Raw genomic sequence first — 22,699 nt, 5'->3', positions numbered from 1 at the left:
TGTGCTACCAGGGATATGCATGACCACGTCTGACGTCACCACGTGGGCGTCGACGTCGTGGAGCCGAGCAGGGAGGGGTGAGTACCAGGGGGGGCATGTATTGGTGTGTATATATATCTGCTGTTCACTTGTGTTTGGCAGCCGACACCTTGAGAAAGGCAGTATTACTGCCGAAACGTTGGATTCCTTGGCACAATAAACCCCCCTTTTGTTTTGATGATTAAGACCGTGCGCCTGATTCTTCTTCTTCACTGGATCTATTTGGGACATCAGGAGCTCCCCAGAACCAGCGCACCGGCGGTTAAGTACCCCACTTTCACCCCTTTTGTTTGAGTGCGGTCACTACCTTCATTCCAGGGTTACTCTACACCTGGAAACCCTACTGATGTAGGGATGGGTGGGCACTGGAAACCTTACTGATGTAGGGATGGATGGGCACTGGAAACCCTAGTGATGTAGGGATGGGGGGACACTGGAAACCCTACTGATGTAGGGATGGGGGGGGGCACTGGAAACCCTACTGATGTAGGGATGGGTGGTCACTGGAAACCCTACTGATGTAGGGATGGGTTGACACTGGAAACCCTACTGATGTAGGGATGGGGGGACACTGGAAACCCTACTGATGTAGGGATGGGGGGGCACTGGAAACCCTACTGATGTAGGGATGGGTGGGCACTGGAAACCCTACTGATGTAGGGATGGGGGGACACTGGAAACCCTACTGATGTAGGGATGGGGGGACACTGGAAACCCTACTGATGTAGGGATGGGGGGACACTGGAAACCCTACTGATGTAGGGATGGGGGGGGGGGCACTGGAAACCCTACTGATGTAGGGATGGGTGGGGCAGCTCCTCGCTGTGTGGTTGGGCCATTGATCAGATTACCGAGTGAACTAGAGGAGGGTTCACCAGTGGGAGGAGGGTTCACCAGTGGGAGGAGGCACTCCAACGTTACTGTGAAGTACCCAGAGAGAAGAGGAGTCCCTCAGCACACACACAGAGGATCATGCTTTCTGCTGTCCTAGCAGGGGTGCTGGCAATTTTGGCCTTCTTGCTCTTTGTGTCCTCCTGGAAGAAGAAGTACAACTTGCCCCCAGGACCGACCCCCTGGCCTCTCATAGGGAATATACACCAGTTGGATAAACTGGCCCCATATGAGACTCTAACACAGGTATGTATGGGAAACCTGCGATACATACGTCATGCATTCATGTTAGCGAGAAGACAGTCGGCTTGTGGGTAAGCCCTCCGCTGTATTTGGCCACCAAGGGGGCATTCACCGCAGCCGCTGGACACAGCCACCGGACACAGCCACCGGACACAGCCACCGGACACAGCCACCGGACACAGCCACCGGGCCGATTCCCCAATAAGCTAAGTTAACTTAAGGGGTTTTAGCGGTTAGGGTAGGAGGCTAAGGATAGGGGTTTTAGGGTACGAGGTTAGGTTTTGGGGTAGGGAATTAAGGTAAGGGGTTTCGGTAAGGGGTAAGGGTTTCGGGTAAGGAGTAAGGGCTTAGGGTAAGGGAATTAGGGTAAAGGCTTAGGGTATGGGGTTACATTTTCTAGGGTAAAGGATTAGGGTTATGGGTCTTAGGGTAAAAGGTTTAGGGTAAAGGGGTAAGGGGTAAGGGGTTAAGGTTTTTAGAGTAAGGGGTTAGGGTAAGGGATAAGGGGTTAGGGTAAGGGATAAGGGGTTAGGGTAAGGGGTTAAGGTGTTTAGGGTAAGGGGTTAGGGTAAGGGATAAGGGGTTAGGGTAAGGGATAAGGGGTTTACGGTAAGGGGTTAAGGTTTTTAGGGTAGGATATAGCGTTTGTATTAAGGGTTAAGACTATGGGATTTTAGGGTAGGGGGAAAGGTCAGGAGCTTAACATGGCGGCGAAGTGGCCGTTGGAGAGATGTCCTTGCGGCGAGGTGAGTGACAGCTAAACGCCGGCGGTGACGTGGTCGCGGCAAAACGGTCACAACCAGATGTCCGAGTTTAATGTATGTGTATGTATGTGTTTCTTTATACAGCGCCACCAATATACGCAGCTCTGTACAGAGTTAGTAAGACAGCGCCACCAATATACGCAGCTCTGTGCAGAGTTAGTAATACAGCGCCACCAATATACGCAGCTCTGTACAGAGTTAGTAATACAGCGCCACCAATATACGCAGCTCTGTGCAGAGTTAGTAATACAGCGCCACCAATATACGCAGCTCTGTACAGAGTTAGTAATACAGCGCCACCAATATACGCAGCTCTGTGCAGAGTTAGTAATACAGCGCCACCAATATACGCAGCTCTGTACAGAGTTAGTAATACAGCGCCACCAATATACGCAGCTCTGTACAGAGTTAGTAATACAGCGCCACCAATATACGCAGCTCTGTGCAGAGTTAGTAATACAGCGCCACCAATATACGCAGCTCTGTACAGAGTTAGTAATACAGCGCCACCAATATACGCAGCTCTGTACAGAGTTAGTAATACAGCGCCACCAATATACGCAGCTCTGTACAGAGTTAGTAATACAGCGCCACCAATATACGCAGCTCTGTGCAGAGTTAGTAATACAGCGCCACCAATATACGCAGCTCTGTGCAGAGTTAGTAAGACAGCGCCACCAATATACGCAGCTCTGTGCAGAGTTAGTAAGACAGCGCCACCAATATACGCAGCTCTGTACAGAGTTAGTAATACAGCGCCACCAATATACGCAGCTCTGTGCAGATTTAGCAATACAGCGCCACCAATATACGCAGCTCTGTGCAGAGTTAGTAATACAGCGCCACCAATATACGCAGCTCTGTGCAGAGTTAGTAATACAGCGCCACCAATATACGCAGCTCTATGCAGAGTTAGTAATACAGCGCCACCAATATACGCAGCTCTGTACAGAGTTAGTAATACAGCGCCACCAATATACGCAACTCTGTGCAGAGTTAGTAATACAGCGCCACCAATATACGCAGCTCTGTGCAGAGTTAGTAAGGCAGCGCCACCAATATACGCAGCTCTGTGCAGAGTTAGTAATACAGCGCCACCAATATACGCAGCTCTGTGCAGAGTTAGTAATACAGCGCCACCAATATACGCAGCTCTGTGCAGAGTTAGCAATACAGCGCCACCAATATACACAGCTCTGTGCAGAGTTAGTAATACAGCGCCACCAATATACGCAGCTCTGTGCAGAGTTAGCAATACAGCGCCACCAATATACACAGCTCTGTGCAGAGTTAGTAATACAGCGCCACCAATATACGCAGCTCTGTACAGAGTTAGTAATACAGCGCCACCAATATACACAGCTCTGTGCAGAGTTAGTAATACAGCGCCACCAATATACGCAGCTCTGTGCAGAGTTAGTAATACAGCGCCACCAATATACGCAGCTCTGTACAGAGTTAGTAATACAGCGCCACCAATATACGCAGCTCTGTACAGAGTTAGTAATACAGCGCCACCAATATACGCAGCTCTGTGCAGAGTTAGTAATACAGCGCCACCAATATACGCAACTCTGTGCAGAGTTAGTAATACAGCGCCACCAATATACGCAGCTCTGTGCAGAGTTAGTAAGGCAGCGCCACCAATATACGCAGCTCTGTACAGAGTTAGCAATACAGCGCCACCAATATACGCAGCTCTGTGCAGAGTTAGTAATACAGCGCCACCAATATACCCAGCTCTGTGCAGAGTTAGTAATACAGCGCCACCAATATACGCAGCTCTGTGCAGAGTTAGTAATACAGCGCCACCAATATACGCAGCTCTGTGCAGAGTTAGTAATACAGCGCCACCAATATACGCAGCTCTGTGCAGAGTTAGCAATACAGCGCCACCAATATACGCAGCTCTGTACAGAGTTAGTAATACAGCGCCACCAATATACGCAGCTCTGTGCAGAGTTAGTAATACAGCGCCACCAATATACGCAGCTCTGTGCAGAGTTAGCAATACAGCGCCACCAATATACGCAGCTCTGTACAGAGTTAGTAATACAGCGCCACCAATATACGCAGCTCTGTGCAGAGTTAGCAATACAGCGCCACCAATATACGCAGCTCTGTACAGAGTTAGTAAGACAGCGCCACCAATATACACAGCTCTGTACAGAGTTAGTAATACAGCGCCACCAATATACGCAGCTCTGTGCAGAGATAGTAATACAGCGCCACCAATATACACAGCTCTGTACAGAGTTAGTAATACAGCGCCACCAATATACGCAGCTCTGTACAGAGTTAGCAATACAGCGCCACCAATATACGCAGCTCTGTACAGAGTTAGTAATACAGCGCCACCAATATACGCAGCTCTGTGCAGAGTTAGTAATACAGCGCCACCAATATACACAGCTCTGTGCAGAGTTAGTAATACAGCGCCACCAATATACGCAGCTCTGTGCAGAGTTAGTAATACAGCGCCACCAATATACGCAGCTCTGTGCAGAGTTAGTAATACAGCGCCACCAATATACGCAGCTTTGTACAGAGTTAGTAATACAGCGCCACCAATATACGCAGCTCTGTGCAGAGTTAGTAATACAGCGCCACCAATATACGCAGCTCTGTGCAGAGTTAGTAATACAGCGCCACCAATATACGCAGCTCTGTATAGAGTTAGCAATACAGCGCCACCAATATACGCAGCTCTGTGCAGAGTTAGTAATACAGCGCCACCAATATACGCAGCTCTGTGCAGAGTTAGTAATACAGCGCCACCAATATACGCAGCTCTGTACAGAGTTCGCAATACAGCGCCACCTATATACGCAGCTCTGTGCAGAGTTAGTAATACAGCGCCACCAATATACGCAGCTCTGTGCAGAGTTAGTAATACAGCGCCACCAATATACGCAGCTCTGTGCAGAGTTAGCAATACAGCGCCACCAATATACGCAGCTCTGTGCAGAGTTAGCAATACAGCGCCACCAATATACGCAGCTCTGTGCAGAGTTAGTAATACAGCGCCACCAATATACGCAGCTCTGTATAGAGTTAGCAATACAGCGCCACCAATATACGCAGCTCTGTACAGAGTTAGTAATACAGCGCCACCAATATACGTAGCTCTGTGCAGAGTTAGTAATACAGCGCCACCAATATACGCAGCTCTGTACAGAGTTAGTAATACAGCGCCACCAATATACGCAGCTCTGTGCAGAGTTAGTAATACAGCGCCACCAATATACGCAGCTCTGTGCAGAGTTAGTAATACAGCGCCACCAATATACGCAGCTCTGTACAGAGTTAGTAATACAGCGCCACCAATATACGCAGCTCTGTACAGAGTTAGTAATACAGCGCCACCAATATACGCAGCTCTGTGCAGAGTTAGTAATACAGCGCCACCAATATACGCAGCTCTGTGCAGAGTTAGTAATACAGCGCCACCAATATACGCAGCTCTGTGCAGAGTTAGTAATACAGCGCCACCAATATACGCAGCTCTGTGCAGAGTTAGTAATACAGCGCCACCAATATACGCAGCTCTGTGCAGAGTTAGCAATACAGCGCCACCAATATACGCAGCTCTGTGCAGAGTTAGTAATACAGCGCCACCAATATACGCAGCTCTGTACAGAGTTAGTAATACAGCGCCACCAATATACGCAGCTCTGTGCAGAGTTAGCAATAAAGCGCCACCAATATACACAGCTCTGTGCAGAGTTAGTAATACAGCGCCACCAATATACGCAGCTCTGTGCAGAGTTAGCAATACAGCGCCACCAATATACGCAGCTCTGTACAGAGTTAGTAATACAGCGCCACCAATATACGCAGCTCTGTGCAGAGTTAGCAATAAAGCGCCACCAATATACACAGCTCTGTGCAGAGTTAGTAATACAGCGCCACCAATATACGCAGCTCTGCGCAGAGTTAGTAATACAGCGCCACCAATATACGCAGCTCTGTGCAGAGTTAGCAATACAGCGCCACCAATATACGCAGCTCTGTGCAGAGTTAGTAATACAGCGCCACCAATATACGCAGCTCTGTACAGAGTTAGTAATACAGCGCCACCAATATACGCAGCTCTGTGCAGAGTTAGCAATACAGCGCCACCAATATACGCAGCTCTGTGCAGAGTTAGTAATACAGCGCCACCAATATACGCAGCTCTGTGCAGAGTTAGTAATACAGCGCCACCAATATACGCAGCTCTGTGCAGAGTTAGCAATACAGCGCCACCAATATACGCAGCTCTGTGCAGAGTTAGCAATACAGCGCCACCAATATACGCAGCTTTGTACAGAGTTAGTAATACAGCGCCACCAATATACGCAGCTCTGTGCAGAGTTAGCAATACAGCGCCACCAATATACACAGCTCTGTGCAGAGTTAGTAATACAGCGCCACCAATATACGCAGCTCTGTACAGAGTTAGCAATACAGCGCCACCAATATACGCAGCTCTGTACAGAGTTAGTAATACAGCGCCACCAATATACGCAGCTCTGTGCAGAGTTAGTAAGACAGCGCCACCAATATACGCAGCTCTGTACAGAGTTAGTAATACAGCGCCACCAATATACGCAGCTCTGTGCAGAGTTAGTAATACAGCGCCACCAATATACGCAGCTCTGTGCAGAGTTAGCAATACAGCGCCACCAATATACGCAGCTCTGTGCAGAGTTAGCAATACAGCGCCACCAATATACGCAGCTCTATGCAGAGTTAGTAATACAGCGCCACCAATATACGCAGCTCTGTGCAGAGTTAGTAATACAGCGCCACCAATATACACAGCTCTGTGCAGAGTTAGTAATACAGCGCCACCAATATACACAGCTCTGTGCAGAGTTAGTAATACAGCGCCACCAATATACGCAGCTCTGTGCAGAGTTAGTAATACAGCGCCACCAATATACGCAGCTCTGTGCAGAGTTAGTAATACAGCGCCACCAATATACGCAGCTCTGTGCAGAGTTAGCAATACAGCGCCACCAATATACGCAGCTCTGTACAGAGTTAGTAATACAGCGCCACCAATATACGCAGCTCTGTGCAGAGTTAGCAATACAGCGCCACCAATATACACAGCTCTGTGCAGAGTTAGCAATACAGCGCCACCAATATACGCAGCTCTGTACAGAGTTAGTAATACAGCGCCACCAATATACGCAGCTCTGTACAGAGTTAGTAATACAGCGCCACCAATATACGCAGCTCTGTACAGAGTTAGTAATACAGCGCCACCAATATACGCAGCTCTGTGCAGAGTTAGCAATACAGCGCCACCAATATACACAGCTCTGTGCAGAGTTAGTAATACAGCGCCACCAATATACGCAGCTCTGTGCAGAGTTAGCAATACAGCGCCACCAATATACGAAGCTCTGTGCAGAGATAGCAATACAGCGCCACCAATATACGCAGCTCTGTACAGAGTTAGCAATACAGCGCCACCAATATACGCAGCTCTGTACAGAGTTAGCAATACAGCGCCACCAATATACGCAGCTCTGTACAGAGTTAGCAATACAGCGCCACCAATATACGCAGCTCTGTACAGAGTTAGTAATACAGCGCCACCAATATACGCAGCTCTGTGCAGAGTTAGTAATACAGCGCCACCAATATACGCAGCTCTGTGCAGAGTTAGTAATACAGCGCCACCAATATACGCAGCTCTGTGCAGAGTTAGTAATACAGCGCCACCAATATACGCAGCTCTGTACAGAGTTAGTAATACAGCGCCACCAATATACGCAGCTCTGTACAGAGTTAGTAATACAGCGCCACCAATATACGCAGCTCTGTGCAGAGTTAGCAATACAGCGCCACCAATATACACAGCTCTGTGCAGAGTTAGTAATACAGCGCCACCAATATACGCAGCTCTGTGCAGAGTTAGTAATACAGCGCCACCAATATACACAGCTCTGTACAGAGTTAGCAATACAGCGCCACCAATATACGCAGCTCTGTACAGAGTTAGCAATACAGCGCCACCAATATACGCAGCTCTGTGCAGAGTTAGTAATACAGCGCCACCAATATACGCAGCTCTGTGCAGAGTTAGTAATACAGCGCCACCAATATACACAGCTCTGTACAGAGTTAGTAATACAGCGCCACCAATATACGCAGCTCTGTACAGAGTTAGCAATACAGCGCCACCAATATACGCAGCTCTGTACAGAGTTAGTAATACAGCGCCACCAATATACGCAGCTCTGTACAGAGTTAGCAATACAGCGCCACCAATATACGCAGCTCTGTACAGAGTTAGTAAGACAGCGCCACCAATATACGCAGCTCTGTGCAGAGTTAGTAAGACAGCGCCACCAATATACACAGCTCTGTACAGAGTTAGTAATACAGCGCCACCAAAATACGCAGCTTTGTACAGAGTTAGTAAGACAGCGCCACCAATATACACAGCTCTGTACAGAGTTAGTAATACAGCGCCACCAATATACGCAGCTCTGTACAGAGTTAGCAATACAGCGCCACCAATATACACAGTTCTGTACAGAGTTAGTAATACAGCGCCACCAATATACGCAGCTCTGTACAGAGTTAGCAATACAGCGCCATCAATATACACAGCTCTGTACAGAGTTAGTAAGACAGCGCCACCAATATACGCAGCTCTGTGCAGAGTTAGCAATACAGCGCCACCAATATACGCAGCTCTGTACAGAGTTAGTAAGACAGCGCCACCAATATACGCAGCTCTGTACAGAGTTAGCAATACAGCGCCACCAATATACGCAGCTCTGTACAGAGTTAACAATACAGCGCCACCAATATACGCAGCTCTGTACAGAGTTAGTAAGACAGCGCCACCAATATACGCAGCTCTGTACAGAGTTAGCAATACAGCGCCACCAATATACGCAGCTCTGTACAGAGTTAGTAATACAGCGCCACCAATATACGCAGCTCTGTGCAGAGTTAGCAATACAGCGCCACCAATATACGCAGCTCTGTACAGAGTTAGTAATACAGCGCCACCAATATACGCAGCTCTGTGCAGAGATAGTAATACAGCGCCACCAATATACACAGCTCTGTACAGAGTTAGTAATACAGCGCCACCAATATACGCAGCTCTGTGCAGAGTTAGTAATACAGCGCCACCAATATACGCAGCTCTGTGCAGAGTTAGCAATACAGCGCCACCAATATACGCAGCTCTGTGCAGAGTTAGCAATACAGCGCCACCAATATACACAGCTCTGTACAGAGTTAGTAATACAGCGCCACCAATATACGCAGCTCTGTGCAGAGTTAGTAATACAGCGCCACCAATATACGCAGCTCTGTGCAGAGTTAGTAATACAGCGCCACCAATATACGCAGCTCTGTGCAGAGTTAGCAATACAGCGCCACCAATATACGCAGCTCTGTACAGAGTTAGTAATACAGCGCCACCAATATACGCAGCTCTGTGCAGAGTTAGTAATACAGCGCCACCAATATACGCAGCTCTGTGCAGAGTTAGTAATACAGCGCCACCAATATACGCAGCTCTGTGCAGAGTTAGTAATACAGCGCCACCAATATACGCAGCTCTGTGCAGAGTTAGTAATACAGCGCCACCAATATACGCAGCTCTGTATAGAGTTAGCAATACAGCGCCACCAATATACGCAGCTCTGTGCAGAGTTAGTAATACAGCGCCACCAATATACGCAGCTCTGTACAGAGTTAGTAAGACAGCGCCACCAATATACGCAGCTCTGTGCAGAGTTAGTAATACAGCGCCACCAATATACGCAGCTCTGTGCAGTTAGTAATACAGCGCCACCAATATACGCAGCTCTGTACAGAGTTCGCAATACAGCGCCACCAATATACGCAGCTCTGTGCAGAGTTAGCAATACAGCGCCACCAATATACGCAGCTCTGTGCAGAGTTAGTAATACAGCGCCACCAATATACGCAGCTCTGTGCAGAGTTAGTAATACAGCGCCACCAATATACGCAGCTCTGTGCAGAGTTAGCAATACAGCGCCACCAATATACGCAGCTCTGTATAGAGTTAGCAATACAGCGCCACCAATATACGCAGCTCTGTACAGAGTTAGTAATACAGCGCCACCAATATACGCAGCTCTGTGCAGAGTTAGTAATACAGCGCCACCAATATACGTAGCTCTGTGCAGAGTTAGTAATACAGCGCCACCAATATACGCAGCTCTGTGCAGAGTTAGTAATACAGCGCCACCAATATACGCAGCTCTGTACAGAGTTAGCAATACAGCGCCACCAATATACGCAGCTCTGTGCAGAGTTAGTAATACAGCGCCACCAATATACGCAGCTCTGTACAGAGTCAGTAATACAGCGCCACCAATATACGCAGCTCTGTGCAGAGTTAGCAATACAGCGCCACCAATATACGCAGCTCTGTGCAGAGTTAGTAATACAGCGCCACCAATATACGCAGCTCTGTGCAGAGTTAGTAATACAGCGCCACCAATATACGCAGCTCTGTGCAGAGTTAGTAATACAGCGCCACCAATATACGCAGCTCTGTGCAGAGTTAGTAATACAGCGCCACCAATATACGCAGCTCTGTGCAGAGTTAGTAATACAGCGCCACCAATATACGCAGCTCTGTGCAGAGTTAGCAATACAGCGCCACCAATATACGCAGCTCTGTGCAGAGTTAGTAATACAGCGCCACCAATATACGCAGCTCTGTGCAGAGTTAGTAATACAGCGCCACCAATATACGCAGCTCTGTGCAGAGTTAGTAATACAGCGCCACCAATATACGCAGCTCTGTACAGAGTTAGTAATACAGCGCCACCAATATACGCAGCTCTGTACAGAGTTAGTAATACAGCGCCACCAATATACGCAGCTCTGTGCAGAGTTAGTAATACAGCGCCACCAATATACGCAGCTCTATGCAGAGTTAGTAATACAGCGCCACCAATATACGCAGCTCTATGCAGAGTTAGTAATACAGCGCCACCAATATACGCAGCTCTGTGCAGAGTTAGTAATACAGCGCCACCAATATACGCAGCTCTGTACAGAGTTAGTAAGGCAGCGCCACCAATATACGCAGCTCTGTGCAGAGTTAGCAATACAGCGCCACCAATATACGCAGCTCTGTGCAGAGTTAGTAATACAGCGCCACCAATATACGCAGCTCTGTGCAGAGTTAGCAATACAGCGCCACCAATATACGCAGCTCTGTGCAGAGTTAGCAATACAGCGCCACCAATATACGCAGCTCTGTGCAGAGTTAGTAAGACAGCGCCACCAATATACACAGCTCTGTGCAGAGTTAGTAATACAGCGCCACCAATATACGCAGCTCTGTGCAGAGTTAGTGATACAGCGCCACCAATATACGCAGCTCTGTGCAGAGTTAGTAATACAGCGCCACCAATATACGCAGCTCTGTGCAGAGTTAGTAATACAGCGCCACCAATATACGCAGCTCTGTGCAGAGTTAGCAATACAGCGCCACCAATATACGCAGCTCTGTGCAGAGTTAGTAATACAGAGCAGGGATATAATATACAAAAGCCCTTATTCTGTAAAGGGCAAGCAGCGCCGATCCACGTCGCGCAGAACACCCTGATGACATCAACGGGGCGTTCCGTGCGGTAACGGTGAGTCGTCGGCATCGCAGCTTACAGAACAAGGGCCAAAGTGCCACAAGGCTGCATTAAACCGGAAGTTTAACATAAGGAATTAGGGAGTCCCTGCCCCGCAGAGCTTACAATCTAAATGGAACAATGGGAGACTTACAGAATACTATAGGAGCAAGTGCAGTATAGAACATATTGGTGGTGAAAGTAAGTGCATGGTGAGTGAGGAGTGGCGAAGAGGTGAGATTTCAGGCAGGAAGATGGGGAGGAATGTGGATTGGCGAGTGATGGGGGTAGGGAGACAAAAAGGAGGAAGACAAACAGAGCAGAGGAGACAGCCTTCGGCAGAGGAGACAGCCTTCGGCAGAGGAGACAGCCTTCGGCAGAGGAGACAGCCTTCGGCAGAGGAGACAGCCTTCGGCAGAGCATAAGGGACGGGAAGTGGTATAGCCGGGAGATAAGAGCTGAGATGTGAGTGTGTATAAGAGCATGATGTAGGCAAGCGGGCAGTGGTCACCCAGGACTAATAAAACGCTTTGTTGAACAGATGAGTATTTAGATGGGTTTGGAAGTTGGGGAGAGATGGTGGTTGCCGGACATTGAGGCGGCGTCCCAGTGGTCGGGGGCAGAATGTGAGAAGGGTGGTGCCTGTTACACTGTTTTTGGGACACTTAGCGCCAGACATACTGTGTCCGGTCACAATGGCCGCAGGGTTCATGCACTGTTATTAAGGAGGTAAGTGTGCCATCCATACGCAGAGTTTATATACAATAATACTATGTATTGTAAGGGTCAATAAATAAAGCAGTGCCACCGCGAGATTAGACAAAAGGGAGCAGCTAGAGGAAATTAACCCCCCCCCCCCAAATCTTTGCTCCCCACGTTTACAAACTAACATTACAAGATTATTTAAAAATACTTGTAGGTGTCAGATTTTGGTAAGAAAGAAATCACGCAGCCAGATTTGACCCCTTTTACATGTCAATGGCATTAGTCCACTTCGGCCTTAGGAGAGCTGATCGGCCCTTTAAACGCAATGAAATCTGTTCCTTATACAGGAATTTCCGCCCCAGGCAGACGGGTGTTTCCTTATTGTAATATAAGCGGCCGTTTTTCCTTATCTCTGTTTACCCGCCTGGTAAATGATTATCACTAATTTCCCTTCCAACCTTCCAGCTGGGGGAGAAGTACGGAGCGGTCTACACCATCTATTTTGGACTGAACCCAGTGGTGGTGCTGTGTGGGTACGACACCTTGAAGGACGCCCTGATTGGCCAGGCTGAAGACTTCAGCGGGAGGGCTATTCTTCCCGTCTTCGAACGGATAGCAAAACGGAAAGGTGACATTTATTCTAACCGTACATTATATTTGTAGCTCGGATATGCCTAAAAGTTACTTCATACGCTCAGTGTAGTAAGTACGGTTTTAATAGATGACTCACCCACTCCAATTTTTAACCACTTCATTGCCAGTGGGTTAAGATATGTCGACAAGGGCAGTGGAACCACTCTGTTGTTTTTTTTTGTCAGATTTATAATAGCGCTGAGAATGACATGTGCATCGCAACATGGCAGAGCACATTGCTCTGTAATGCGTTACTGGCATCCCTGGCAGGGAAGGGGTTAAGATTATCATTGCCCCCTTCTCTCCTCTAGCCCTTTAAAGCCTCCGCATAGAGCAAAGCACCAGAAACGTACTAGCAGGATTCCCCCCCAGTGGTGGCTGTGGGATTCAGTAGCATTTGGGAAATCTAAGGCAATTAAAATGAAAGATATTTGGTGGTATATTGTGTATAGACAGGTATATAGTATTAATACTATCATTACTAAAGTGGGGTGGTTTCTTTGACATATTTCAGGGTTGGTCTTCTCCAATGGAACCCACTGGCAGCAGCAGAGAAGATTCTCTCTGGCGACCCTACGTAATTTTGGGATGGGGAAGAGGAGCATTGAGGAGCGCGTGACAGAGGAAGCCAGGTTTCTGGTGGAATTCTTCCAAAAAAAGCAAGGTGGCAAACTACTTCTGTCTCAACGCTGAATGACACGTTTCAACGGTTAAACTTCCTGCAGACAAATGGTGGCCTAACTGCTACTCTCAGATAGATGTAGGGAAAACAATTTGTGATGTCATAAAGCAAAGCAGAAGGGGGGTGATTGAAAAGTGACTATTATCTGACAGTCACATACATACATGATGCATCCACTGTACACTGGCGACACACTTTATTCGAGCTCGGCTAGTCCCACGAATTCGGGTATACCCGGGTGTATTGAGGTTTGTGACTGTTTTCTGCCCGAGTGCATTGAGGTATTTTCTAGGCAGGGATTGAAGCATTTTATTCCCACTGGCTGCAATACTGCACAGTATATATATATATACTGCATTACAATTCATTAATTTATGCCATCTGGTAGACACACGAAGCATTGCAGCCTATTAAATCCTAATCATTACAATTTAACAGATCAGCCGCCCGTCAGCCAGGCATGAACCCAGGCTGGGAAGGCAAACACAACGGGGCTTGTCAGAGGTGAGGAGTGGCACATTCCAGGTATCTGCCAGGTACAAACTGGGCATTTGCTCGAATAAAGTGTGTCGGTGCAGTATAAACAATGCATCTTCATGACTTTAGATCACTATTGACTGAGGGTACTCTATAATCCATATATGCAACAGGACTTCTCTCTGGTTCATATAGTTTCAGGTTTCTCTAATGGTTGAAATGTTGAACCATGAACTAATTAAAGCCGTTGACGATCTAGTTACGTTGATGACATATTTACTGTATGTATAGGTCATGTTTATACGCAAACACAGGTGTGCAGTTGGATGAGATATAGCAGTAGTGGCATATTGTAACATTTTCCCAATTGCTTATTAATTTCCCCTTTTCCTAGGAAAACCTTTTAATCCAGCCTCCCGAATAACAGCAGCAGTCTCCAATGTCATATGTTCCATTGTGTTTGGGGAACGCTTTGATACAGAAGATGAAATATTCCAGACCCTGCTCAGGATGGTTAATGAGAACATCACCTTCTTGGGGAAACGTGGATTCCAAGTGTGTGATCATTCTCTCTCTCTCTCTCTCTCTCTCTCTCTCTCTCTCTCTCTCTCTCTCTCTCTCTCTCTCTCTCTCTCTCTCTCCCCCCCCCCAACTAAACTCTTTGTACAAAAAACATCCAGCTAAAGTCTCTCTCTATACAAGACAACCACCCAAACACTCTCTCTATGCAAGACACCAAGCTAAACTCTCTCTCTATACCATACACCCAGCTAAACACTCTCTCTATACAAGACACCCAGCTAAACACTCTCTCTATACAAGACACCCAGCTAAACACTCTCTCTATACAAGACACCCAGCTAAACACTCTCTCTATACACGGCACCTAGCTAAACTATATTTGTATACACAGCCATTAGGCTAGCATTACCTTGAACTTATCATATGCTGACCCATCACAACTCTAGACCTCATGCATAGCTTGGAATACCTTATATATCCTCAATGGTTTACTGCTGACTCACTCAGGGTGGGATGGGCTTAAAGCCAGTTTGGGAAAGCGTGGAAATGTCACAAGTCCAGTATCAGGACACTTCTATAATGATATCAATATACTGTAACACATGACAACCTTAATAGGAAAACATAGGCCCATAACTACTAAGCAAAAGGTCCGGAAGGTGTGTTATAGGATGGCCCATAATGTTGTAATTACAGGATCAAAGCAGTTTATGAGTAACTTATTACCCTATACATGTTCACCCTCTTCTGTCTTTAAATACCGATCTACGGTGACCCATGGCATATATAACACAATCAAATCTAATCCTCTTGCTTTTCTCTTTATCTCTTGAGCTGACCCTGTTTCACAGGTAACGTTACCCATATTCCTATTTGAATGTATTATCTGTAACCTGTTTATATTAAGCTATATACATATATATATATACGCAGTAAAAGCGCATCGGATCAGGGTTCGCTCTGTGTATGCGCTATACAGGACATTGAGATAGTTGATTGGCAGGGGATATCTACTATATACAGAATACAATAGCACCATCAGTTCTGACCTAAGAGTGATGCACACATACTATTATTTGAAGGAACAGCTCCTCCTCTTACTTGTTGCCCTCTCCCCCTCGCCACTCCTCCTCTTCTTTTTTTTACATAGATAAGTAGCGGACAGTCCCTTGAGCTGAAACTCACTCTTTTCAGCTCCGGGACTCCCTGGTTCCCGAGATATTTACTCCACGGAAGGTAGCGCCGATATTATCCCCTGCCGGGGAAATAAAATGGAGGTTTCAATCTCACGCGGGCCAATAGGAAGCCGCAAACATCATCCGCTCATGTGCCCAAGTGACGCGGGGGATTGAAACCACCAAGAAGAACCAGCGGCCGGTTTCCTGGTAAATATCTCAGCAACCAAAGGGTCCCCGCAGCTGGAATTAACAAGGCTGAGTTCCGGGGACCCCCAGATTCCGAGCCATTTAAAAAAAGGAAGGGGGGCGGAGGGGAGGCTGGTCCTTTAAAGATCAGTGTTATCTCTGTAGATGTACAACACGTACCCAAGCATCCTGAAGCGGCTTCCTGGAGAACACAACAAGATATTCCAGAACGCCGCCACGCTGCAGACGTTCCTGCGAGGCCTGATAGACAATCATATCACCACCCGCGACCCCAACTGTCCCCGGGATTTCGTGGACACCTTCCTAAATAAGATAGAAGAGGTAGGTGGCCTAAACCTGTCATTTGTTTACAGCCCTATTCTCTACGGGGCTTTAACGTGCGTCTTCTGTTGGTCGCGTCAACTAGTATTTTGGTCATTGGCGTCATTGGTTTATTGTGCAGTGAGTGTAGTGCTGACCGCGATCCGCGGCGGATAGTCAGAAGTCTCCAAGGAACAGTGTTGGGGATTCATTTTGAGGGGCAACGATCTATAGGCTTTTGGTGAGCGCAACAAAACTAATGGAAGTTTAACCCCTTGGATGCTGAAGGAGCTATACCAGGGGTGGACAACTCCAGTCCTTAAGGGCCACCAACAGGTCAGGTTTTCAGGATCTCACAGCTTCAGCGCCGGTGGCTCAGTCATAATGAGCGAGCCACTGATTGAGTCACCTGTGCTGAAGCAGGGCGATCCTGAAAACCTGACCTGTTGGTGGCCCTTGAGGACCGGAGTTGGCCGCCGCTGGACTAGACATTGCAGATGTTAACAATGACTAATATAGATTCTTCACATCACACTGTAAATGATGAGCATGAACACCGGTGTTTGGTACTGTATCTCCGACTATTGTCATCTACATTGCATGCGCGGAGCTGTGTCGGCGGCGACACTACCCGCATACTGCTGCTGGCCGGGGCTCGGGTGAGCCTGGTGGATTCCCTGGGGGGAGGTGAGCTGGGGGGGATTATGGGGGGGGAGGGTTATGGGGGGGGGGGAGCTGGCGGGGAGGTGAGCTGGGTGAAGAGGAGAGAGAGAGTGTGTGTGTGTGTCAGTTGGGTGAGGCCGAGGGGGAAGGTGAGCTGCGGGTGAGAGGAAGAGAGTGGCAGTTGGGTGACGTCATAGAGCCACCAATCTGATTGGCCAGAGGCTGAGGACCAATCAGATTCACCACCTCTAGCACCAACCTCACAAAATTCAATTATATATATATATAGATTATATATATGTTATTTTACTTATGCACTTAGGAGGTGATTACACATAAAACTGCAATAGTGCCCATCAGGCCACTATCACACGGAAAACCCTATTGAAGTCAATGGAAAATTCTATCGCAGTTTAATGTGTGTGTGTGTATATATATATATATATATATATAAATATATATATCACTGTAACTCTCTTGATATGAGGATGGATAAGAAATGGGCAAGTGCTCTACAATGTCTCACCCAAACCTTATTTCTTTATTTAGGAAGCTGGCAATCCAGATTCCCATTTCACCTTGGATAGTTTGACATACACCACATTCAATCTGTTCATCGCTGGGACGGAAACAACATCCTCCACCATTCGCTGGGCCTTAAGGCTCATGCTGGCGTATCCTGAAATTCAAAGTGAGGAGGTGCAATGGGGTTACGTTGACGACATTTCGAGGCTCCGGCTGCACTGAAAGATTTAACAAATGTCGGCTTCCCAGTTCACTTCAAAGGCATCCACCATTCCCAAACATGTTCTGTTACTCTCACTTGCAGCAAAGTATCCATCTTATTCCCAAGTCCTGGAAATAATTTGCCTCTAAGTCTTTTAAGCGATCCCAACGGCCAAGGTGCACTAAGCTTCATTAGGCTATTTAACCTAACAATAACCTAAATCAAAATCGGGTTAATCGTTACGGCTATCCACTAACGGTAACCCGGTGTTACTCCTTGAAATAACGCATGGTTACATTTCCGGCTGCTAGTGCCAAGGATAAGGACATTGTCCTCTTACATTTCATACCCACTAAAGGCCGTTCAAGTGAAACTGAAAATGAACGTTAGGTTATTTAGGTCATACCTACAGGGGGCGCTGCTCCCATCCGGACCAAGAAATAGTAGTGTTAGGTAGAGATGGGCGAATTTTTGGGGGCAGACTTGGATCCGCAGCGGATTGGCCGGTTCCTTTAGTCAATCTCAAAAAGGCGCGATTCGCGTTTTGCAATTTTTTAATTATTATTATTGCAAATATTCTTGGCGGATTCCGCCACCCGTGGGCCGATGTGTAGAACGCAATCCGCCCACGGATTTGCTGAACCGGCGCATTGGATTCTAGAAATCCGTCAACGGATTGTATCCAATGGCGGATTTTGATGCACCCGCGTGGATTCTTCCCGACCAAATCGGTCCGCGGATTTTCCACCGCGAAACCGGATTTTGGGGTTAAAATGAGGGGAAAATCAGGGCAACGGATTTGAGCGGATTTGCCCGTCTCTCGTGTTAGGGTCTCTTTCGATGGGAGTAATACCACATTTAGGTAAGACAGACGTTACGTGAGCCGTGTTATTTGTCGCTAGCGCAAGGCTATTGCGCTAAACACTGGATGTGGTGGATATGCGTTAACCTCGGTGAAAACAATGTCCATTACTAATTTATTTATTTATAAAATATTTTACCAGGAACTAATACATTGAGAGTTACCTCTCGTTTTTAAGTATGTCCAGAGTTATCACAATGCATGATTACATAAAATGTAGGTAACCGAACGTTATTGGCACCGATTTAATGGCAAGTAGACTGTCCTGGGATCCCCTCTACAAGTAATGATTTGTGTCCGTACGCTTGCACAGAAGTTCTATGTTATCGGAGACTATCCAGAATTGGGAGTCCATTGGATCCGGGGATAACTTTTAGTTTCTCTTGTTGCAGAGAAAATTCAGAATGAGATTGACGATGTTTTGGGGTCCCAGAGATGTCCTTCCCTGGAGGACCGCATGCGCCTGCCGTACACCGACGCAGTGATTCATGAAGTCCAGAGGTTTGCCAGCATCATCCCCACTGGACTGCCCCACGCTACCCTGTACGATATCAAATTCAAAGGCTACACCATCCCCAAGGTACCCCATGTCTCTGCCGTACGGTATCTCATATGTAGAGATTGGCAAATGTGTCGAAATTCAATTTGCCCTTTTTTCCCCCTGAATTCTCTACCAAGAACATTTTAATTAAAAAAAAAAAACCCAAAAAAACTAAGGGTGGCATTTTTTTGAATTACAACAAATTGGCGAATAATCAAAAACGCTAAAAACGCCTCTTTCGCTGCAAATTTGTAGTCCTTCCTCACTCTATAGAAGGCAGTCTCAAATTATTCCTCTGCCTCATCCATTACATTTCATCACTAAAATGCCATTATTTTGCCATACTCGGCTCACATGGAAATTTGGCTATTGAAAGTATTCTGCAAGTGCTATTAAACAGTATTATATTAAAAGTTACAACAGGGGACAAGCAGGATAGCATACCTGTTACCCCATATATCTCGCTAACCTCTGCACCAATCTCGTTACGTTTAAAGTCCACGTTTAAACCATCAACATGCGCTTTGGAGATAAAGCATAGATCCTGCACCATTCATCTGCCAATTTGGCGATATGTTGCCAAGTTTGAGCAACATCATTTAAATATCCATATTAAGAGCTTGTCTGGGCTGAGGAAGCAGAATTCCTACAGGGAGCAGAGCGACACAAAGCCGCATTCTAACTAATTAATGACAGTGGGTAAAATGTTGACGACTGAGATGTTTAAATTCAACCTTTACATACACAACTTAAGAAACAATGGTGTGCCTCCATGTTTTTGTGGATGGATATATGTATGTATATCTTTATTTATATAGCGCCCCAGTGTACTATATATATGCCTCTACATGGAATATTGCACCAGGATTAACTCCTGGAGGTAATTGGAGTGCCTCTGGATACCTGTATATTGCTTAAAAAAAAACAAAGGTGTATTTCAGAACATCTAGTGATGCTGTATTTGTGCTTCTTCCCACTGCAGGACACCCAGATCATCACATTCCTACACTCGGCTCTGTATGACATAAAGTATTGGGATAAGCCAGAGCAGTTCAACCCTGGCCGTTTCCTCGATGAAAATGGCAAGTTTGTAAAGAACGAGGCTCATATACCTTTTGGAGCAGGTAATTATGACAAGTAAAAAACCCTATGTGCTTCTCCAAGTTCCCCTCCTAAAAACGGCCATAAGTTGGCTCATCAACATTGCAACACGGCGGCCCGACATCTTCACTCAACATGTATGGCCGCCTTCTTTCTTGCAGGCAAACGGTCGTGCATTGGGGAAGCGCTCGCAAAGACAGAAATCTTCATCTTCTTGGTCAGCCTGCTCCAGAAGTTCACCCTGAGTTCCTCCCCTGGGGAAAGTGGACCTATTGAACTGGTTGGGGGAGGGACACGCGCCCCTAAACCGTACGATGTATGCGCGGAGTGGCGGGTCTGACAAAGGAAGAGGGATGATAGTATTGGTTTGTAGGGGCGTTGCTGGTGTCACTCACACAACTTTCCTTACTAACATCAGAGAAATACCATTGGAAACTGATATTTTGAAGACCATGCTTTTCAAGTAACGGTTACGCTACTAGGGTTGCCAGGTGACTTCTCCAGAAATACTGGACACGACGATGAAAGGTGTGGCGTGCTCGAGACACACACACACCTCACACCTCTGTCCACTCCATGCTGTTTCCTCCACTCCATGGCTCCACCTTCAGGGGCCTGACACCTCCTCCGGATTGGCTGCATTACCCAGCAGCCAATCAGGATGGAGGAAGCTGCTCAGCCCCCTAGCAATAGCTCTGATCTCTCTCTGCTCTGGGAATCCAGCGGCCCCCCAAGCCGGTCAGATCACTATGTCCAGAGAGGTAATACCTGTATACACATACACGTACAGAGAGGTAATACCGGTATACACATACACACCCAGAGAGGTAATACCTGTATACACATACACGCCCAGAGAGGTAATACCGGTATACACATACACGCCCAGAGAGGTAATACCGGTATACACATACACGCCCAGAGAGGTAATACCTGTATACACATACACGCCCAGAGAGGTAATACCGGTATACACATACACGCCCAGAGAGGTAATACCGGTATACACATACACGCCCAGAGAGGTAATACCGGTATATACATACACGCCCAGAGAGGTAATACCGGTATACACATACACGCCCAGAGAGGTAATACCGGTATACACATACACGTCCAGAGAGGTAATACCTGTATACACATACACGCCCAGAGAGGTAATACCTGTATACACATACACGCCCAGAGAGGTAATACCGGTATACACATACACGCCCAGAGAGGTAATACCGGTATACACATACACGCCCAGAGAGGTAATACCGGTATACACATACATGTCCACTATTACCTCTCATTTTTTACTGGACAGAGTGTTCAAATACAGGACAGTCCGGTTCAATACTGCACACCTGGTAACCCTATACCCTACCCTTATGTTGGATGGTGTGATGTGGTCTACATCAGACTTTTTTTTTAAACTAGCGTTCTTTATGAAAGCCGGAGTAACTAAGCATTTTTGTACCTAACCAGATAAATCTCCATGGCCCTAAAAGAACCAGACTATTCAGACATGAGCGTTTGTCTTCTTACGTCGTTGAAATATACAATAACCCCCAAACCAAAACAACATACCACTTTAACCATGGCGCCCGCATTTTCGGAGTCAATTTAAACAAATTAATTAGGGGAACTGCTTAATTAGAGGAATACTCCAGTTATTGCTTCCATGCTGACTTTGTCACCCAGCCCACAGTGGTACTGTACATAGAAATGATCCGAACTTATCCCAAACTGCTTTAAAACGTTGTATTTTTCATACTGCATTAACACGGTAACGAGAATATTGGGGCAGGTGCAATTATTTCCTCCCGTGCCCCCCGCCTCAGCACAGGGCACTGATCTGCAAACCGCTCCCACCCTGAAGGGGTTACGGCCCATATCTACTAAATGGTGTTATTTCATAAGACACCTTTCAGTCCATTGCCCAGTGTGGGCTGCAACATGCGTTCCAGTGGCAGAAGGTGCGTTATGACAGAAGACTATTTAGTAGATATAGGCCTAAACGTTGATTTGTTTGTTGTTTTTCATAATAATGACGTATATCATTTTATTTCCCCTCTTTTTATATCTAGCTTTTGTAAAAGTTGTTTTTTTAAAGAAATAAAACACGTAAAACCGCCTGGTTGAGTATTTCCTTTTGCTTGCACACCCGAAGGATTGTAGCATAGATAGGAAATTGAATGCGGGTAAGGATCTAGTCGCTCATTTCCCCTGTATACTCGCAAACTTTAAACCAGGGGCGGCCAACTCCAGTCCTCAAGGGCCACAGGTCAGCTTTTAGGGATATCCCTGCTTCAGCACAGGTGGCTCAGTCGAAGACTGAGCCACTGATTGAGCCATCTGTGCTGAAGCAGGGATATCCCTTAATCAGTGGCTCAGTCAAAGACTGAGTCACTGATTGAGCCCCCTCTGCTGAAGCAGGGACTGATTGAGCCACCTGTGCTGAAGCAGGGTTATCCTGAAATCTGACCTGTTGGTGGCCCTGGAGTTGGCCGCCCCTGGTTTAAACCCTGTCTGATCGCATGCTTTTTGCCC

The 22,699-nt window shown here is 46.8% G+C and overlaps 1 protein-coding gene across 2 annotated transcripts; it reads left to right on the top strand.

Annotated features, from left to right (window-relative positions):
* The first annotated feature begins 141 nt into the window (after positions 1–141).
* LOC142472612 (cytochrome P450 2F3-like) lies at positions 142–21,249 on the top strand. 2 transcript variants are annotated; one of them, XM_075579685.1, is made up of 9 exons: positions 142–300; positions 12,734–12,896; positions 13,416–13,565; positions 14,455–14,615; positions 16,112–16,288; positions 17,480–17,621; positions 18,912–19,099; positions 20,043–20,184; positions 20,323–21,249. In XM_075579685.1, the coding sequence occupies exons 1-9, from the start codon at positions 217–219 to the stop codon at positions 20,499–20,501; spliced, it is 1,386 nt and encodes a 461-aa protein (XP_075435800.1). In that variant the 5' UTR covers positions 142–216; the 3' UTR covers positions 20,502–21,249. The 2 variants fall into 2 exon arrangements, with proteins under 2 accessions (XP_075435800.1, XP_075435799.1); XM_075579684.1 differs by lacking the exon at positions 142–300 and adding an exon at positions 929–1,176 and having other exon boundaries at positions 20,323–21,244.
* Positions 21,250–22,699: the final 1,450 nt, after the last annotated feature.

The sequence above is a fragment of the Ascaphus truei genome, chromosome 22 (assembly GCF_040206685.1).
Source record: "Ascaphus truei isolate aAscTru1 chromosome 22, aAscTru1.hap1, whole genome shotgun sequence".
Taxonomy (NCBI): domain Eukaryota; kingdom Metazoa; phylum Chordata; class Amphibia; order Anura; family Ascaphidae; genus Ascaphus; species Ascaphus truei.
The sequence above is the reverse complement of the archived record's forward strand: the minus strand, read 5'-3'. Positions and strand labels throughout refer to the sequence as shown.

What these genes read in the sequence shown, in the direction of transcription:
- LOC142472612 (XM_075579684.1), top strand. Translation starts at nt 1,012, where the DNA reads ATGCTTTCTGCTGTCCTAGCAGGGGTGCTGGCAATTTTGGCCTTCTTG. An exon ending in GGCGTATCCTGAAATTCAAA is followed by an intron (nt 17,622 to 18,911) that starts GTGAGGAGGTGC and finishes CTCTTGTTGCAG; the next exon opens with AGAAAATTCAGAATGAGATT. An exon ending in TCATATACCTTTTGGAGCAG is followed by an intron (nt 20,185 to 20,322) that starts GTAATTATGACA and finishes TCTTTCTTGCAG; the next exon opens with GCAAACGGTCGTGCATTGGG.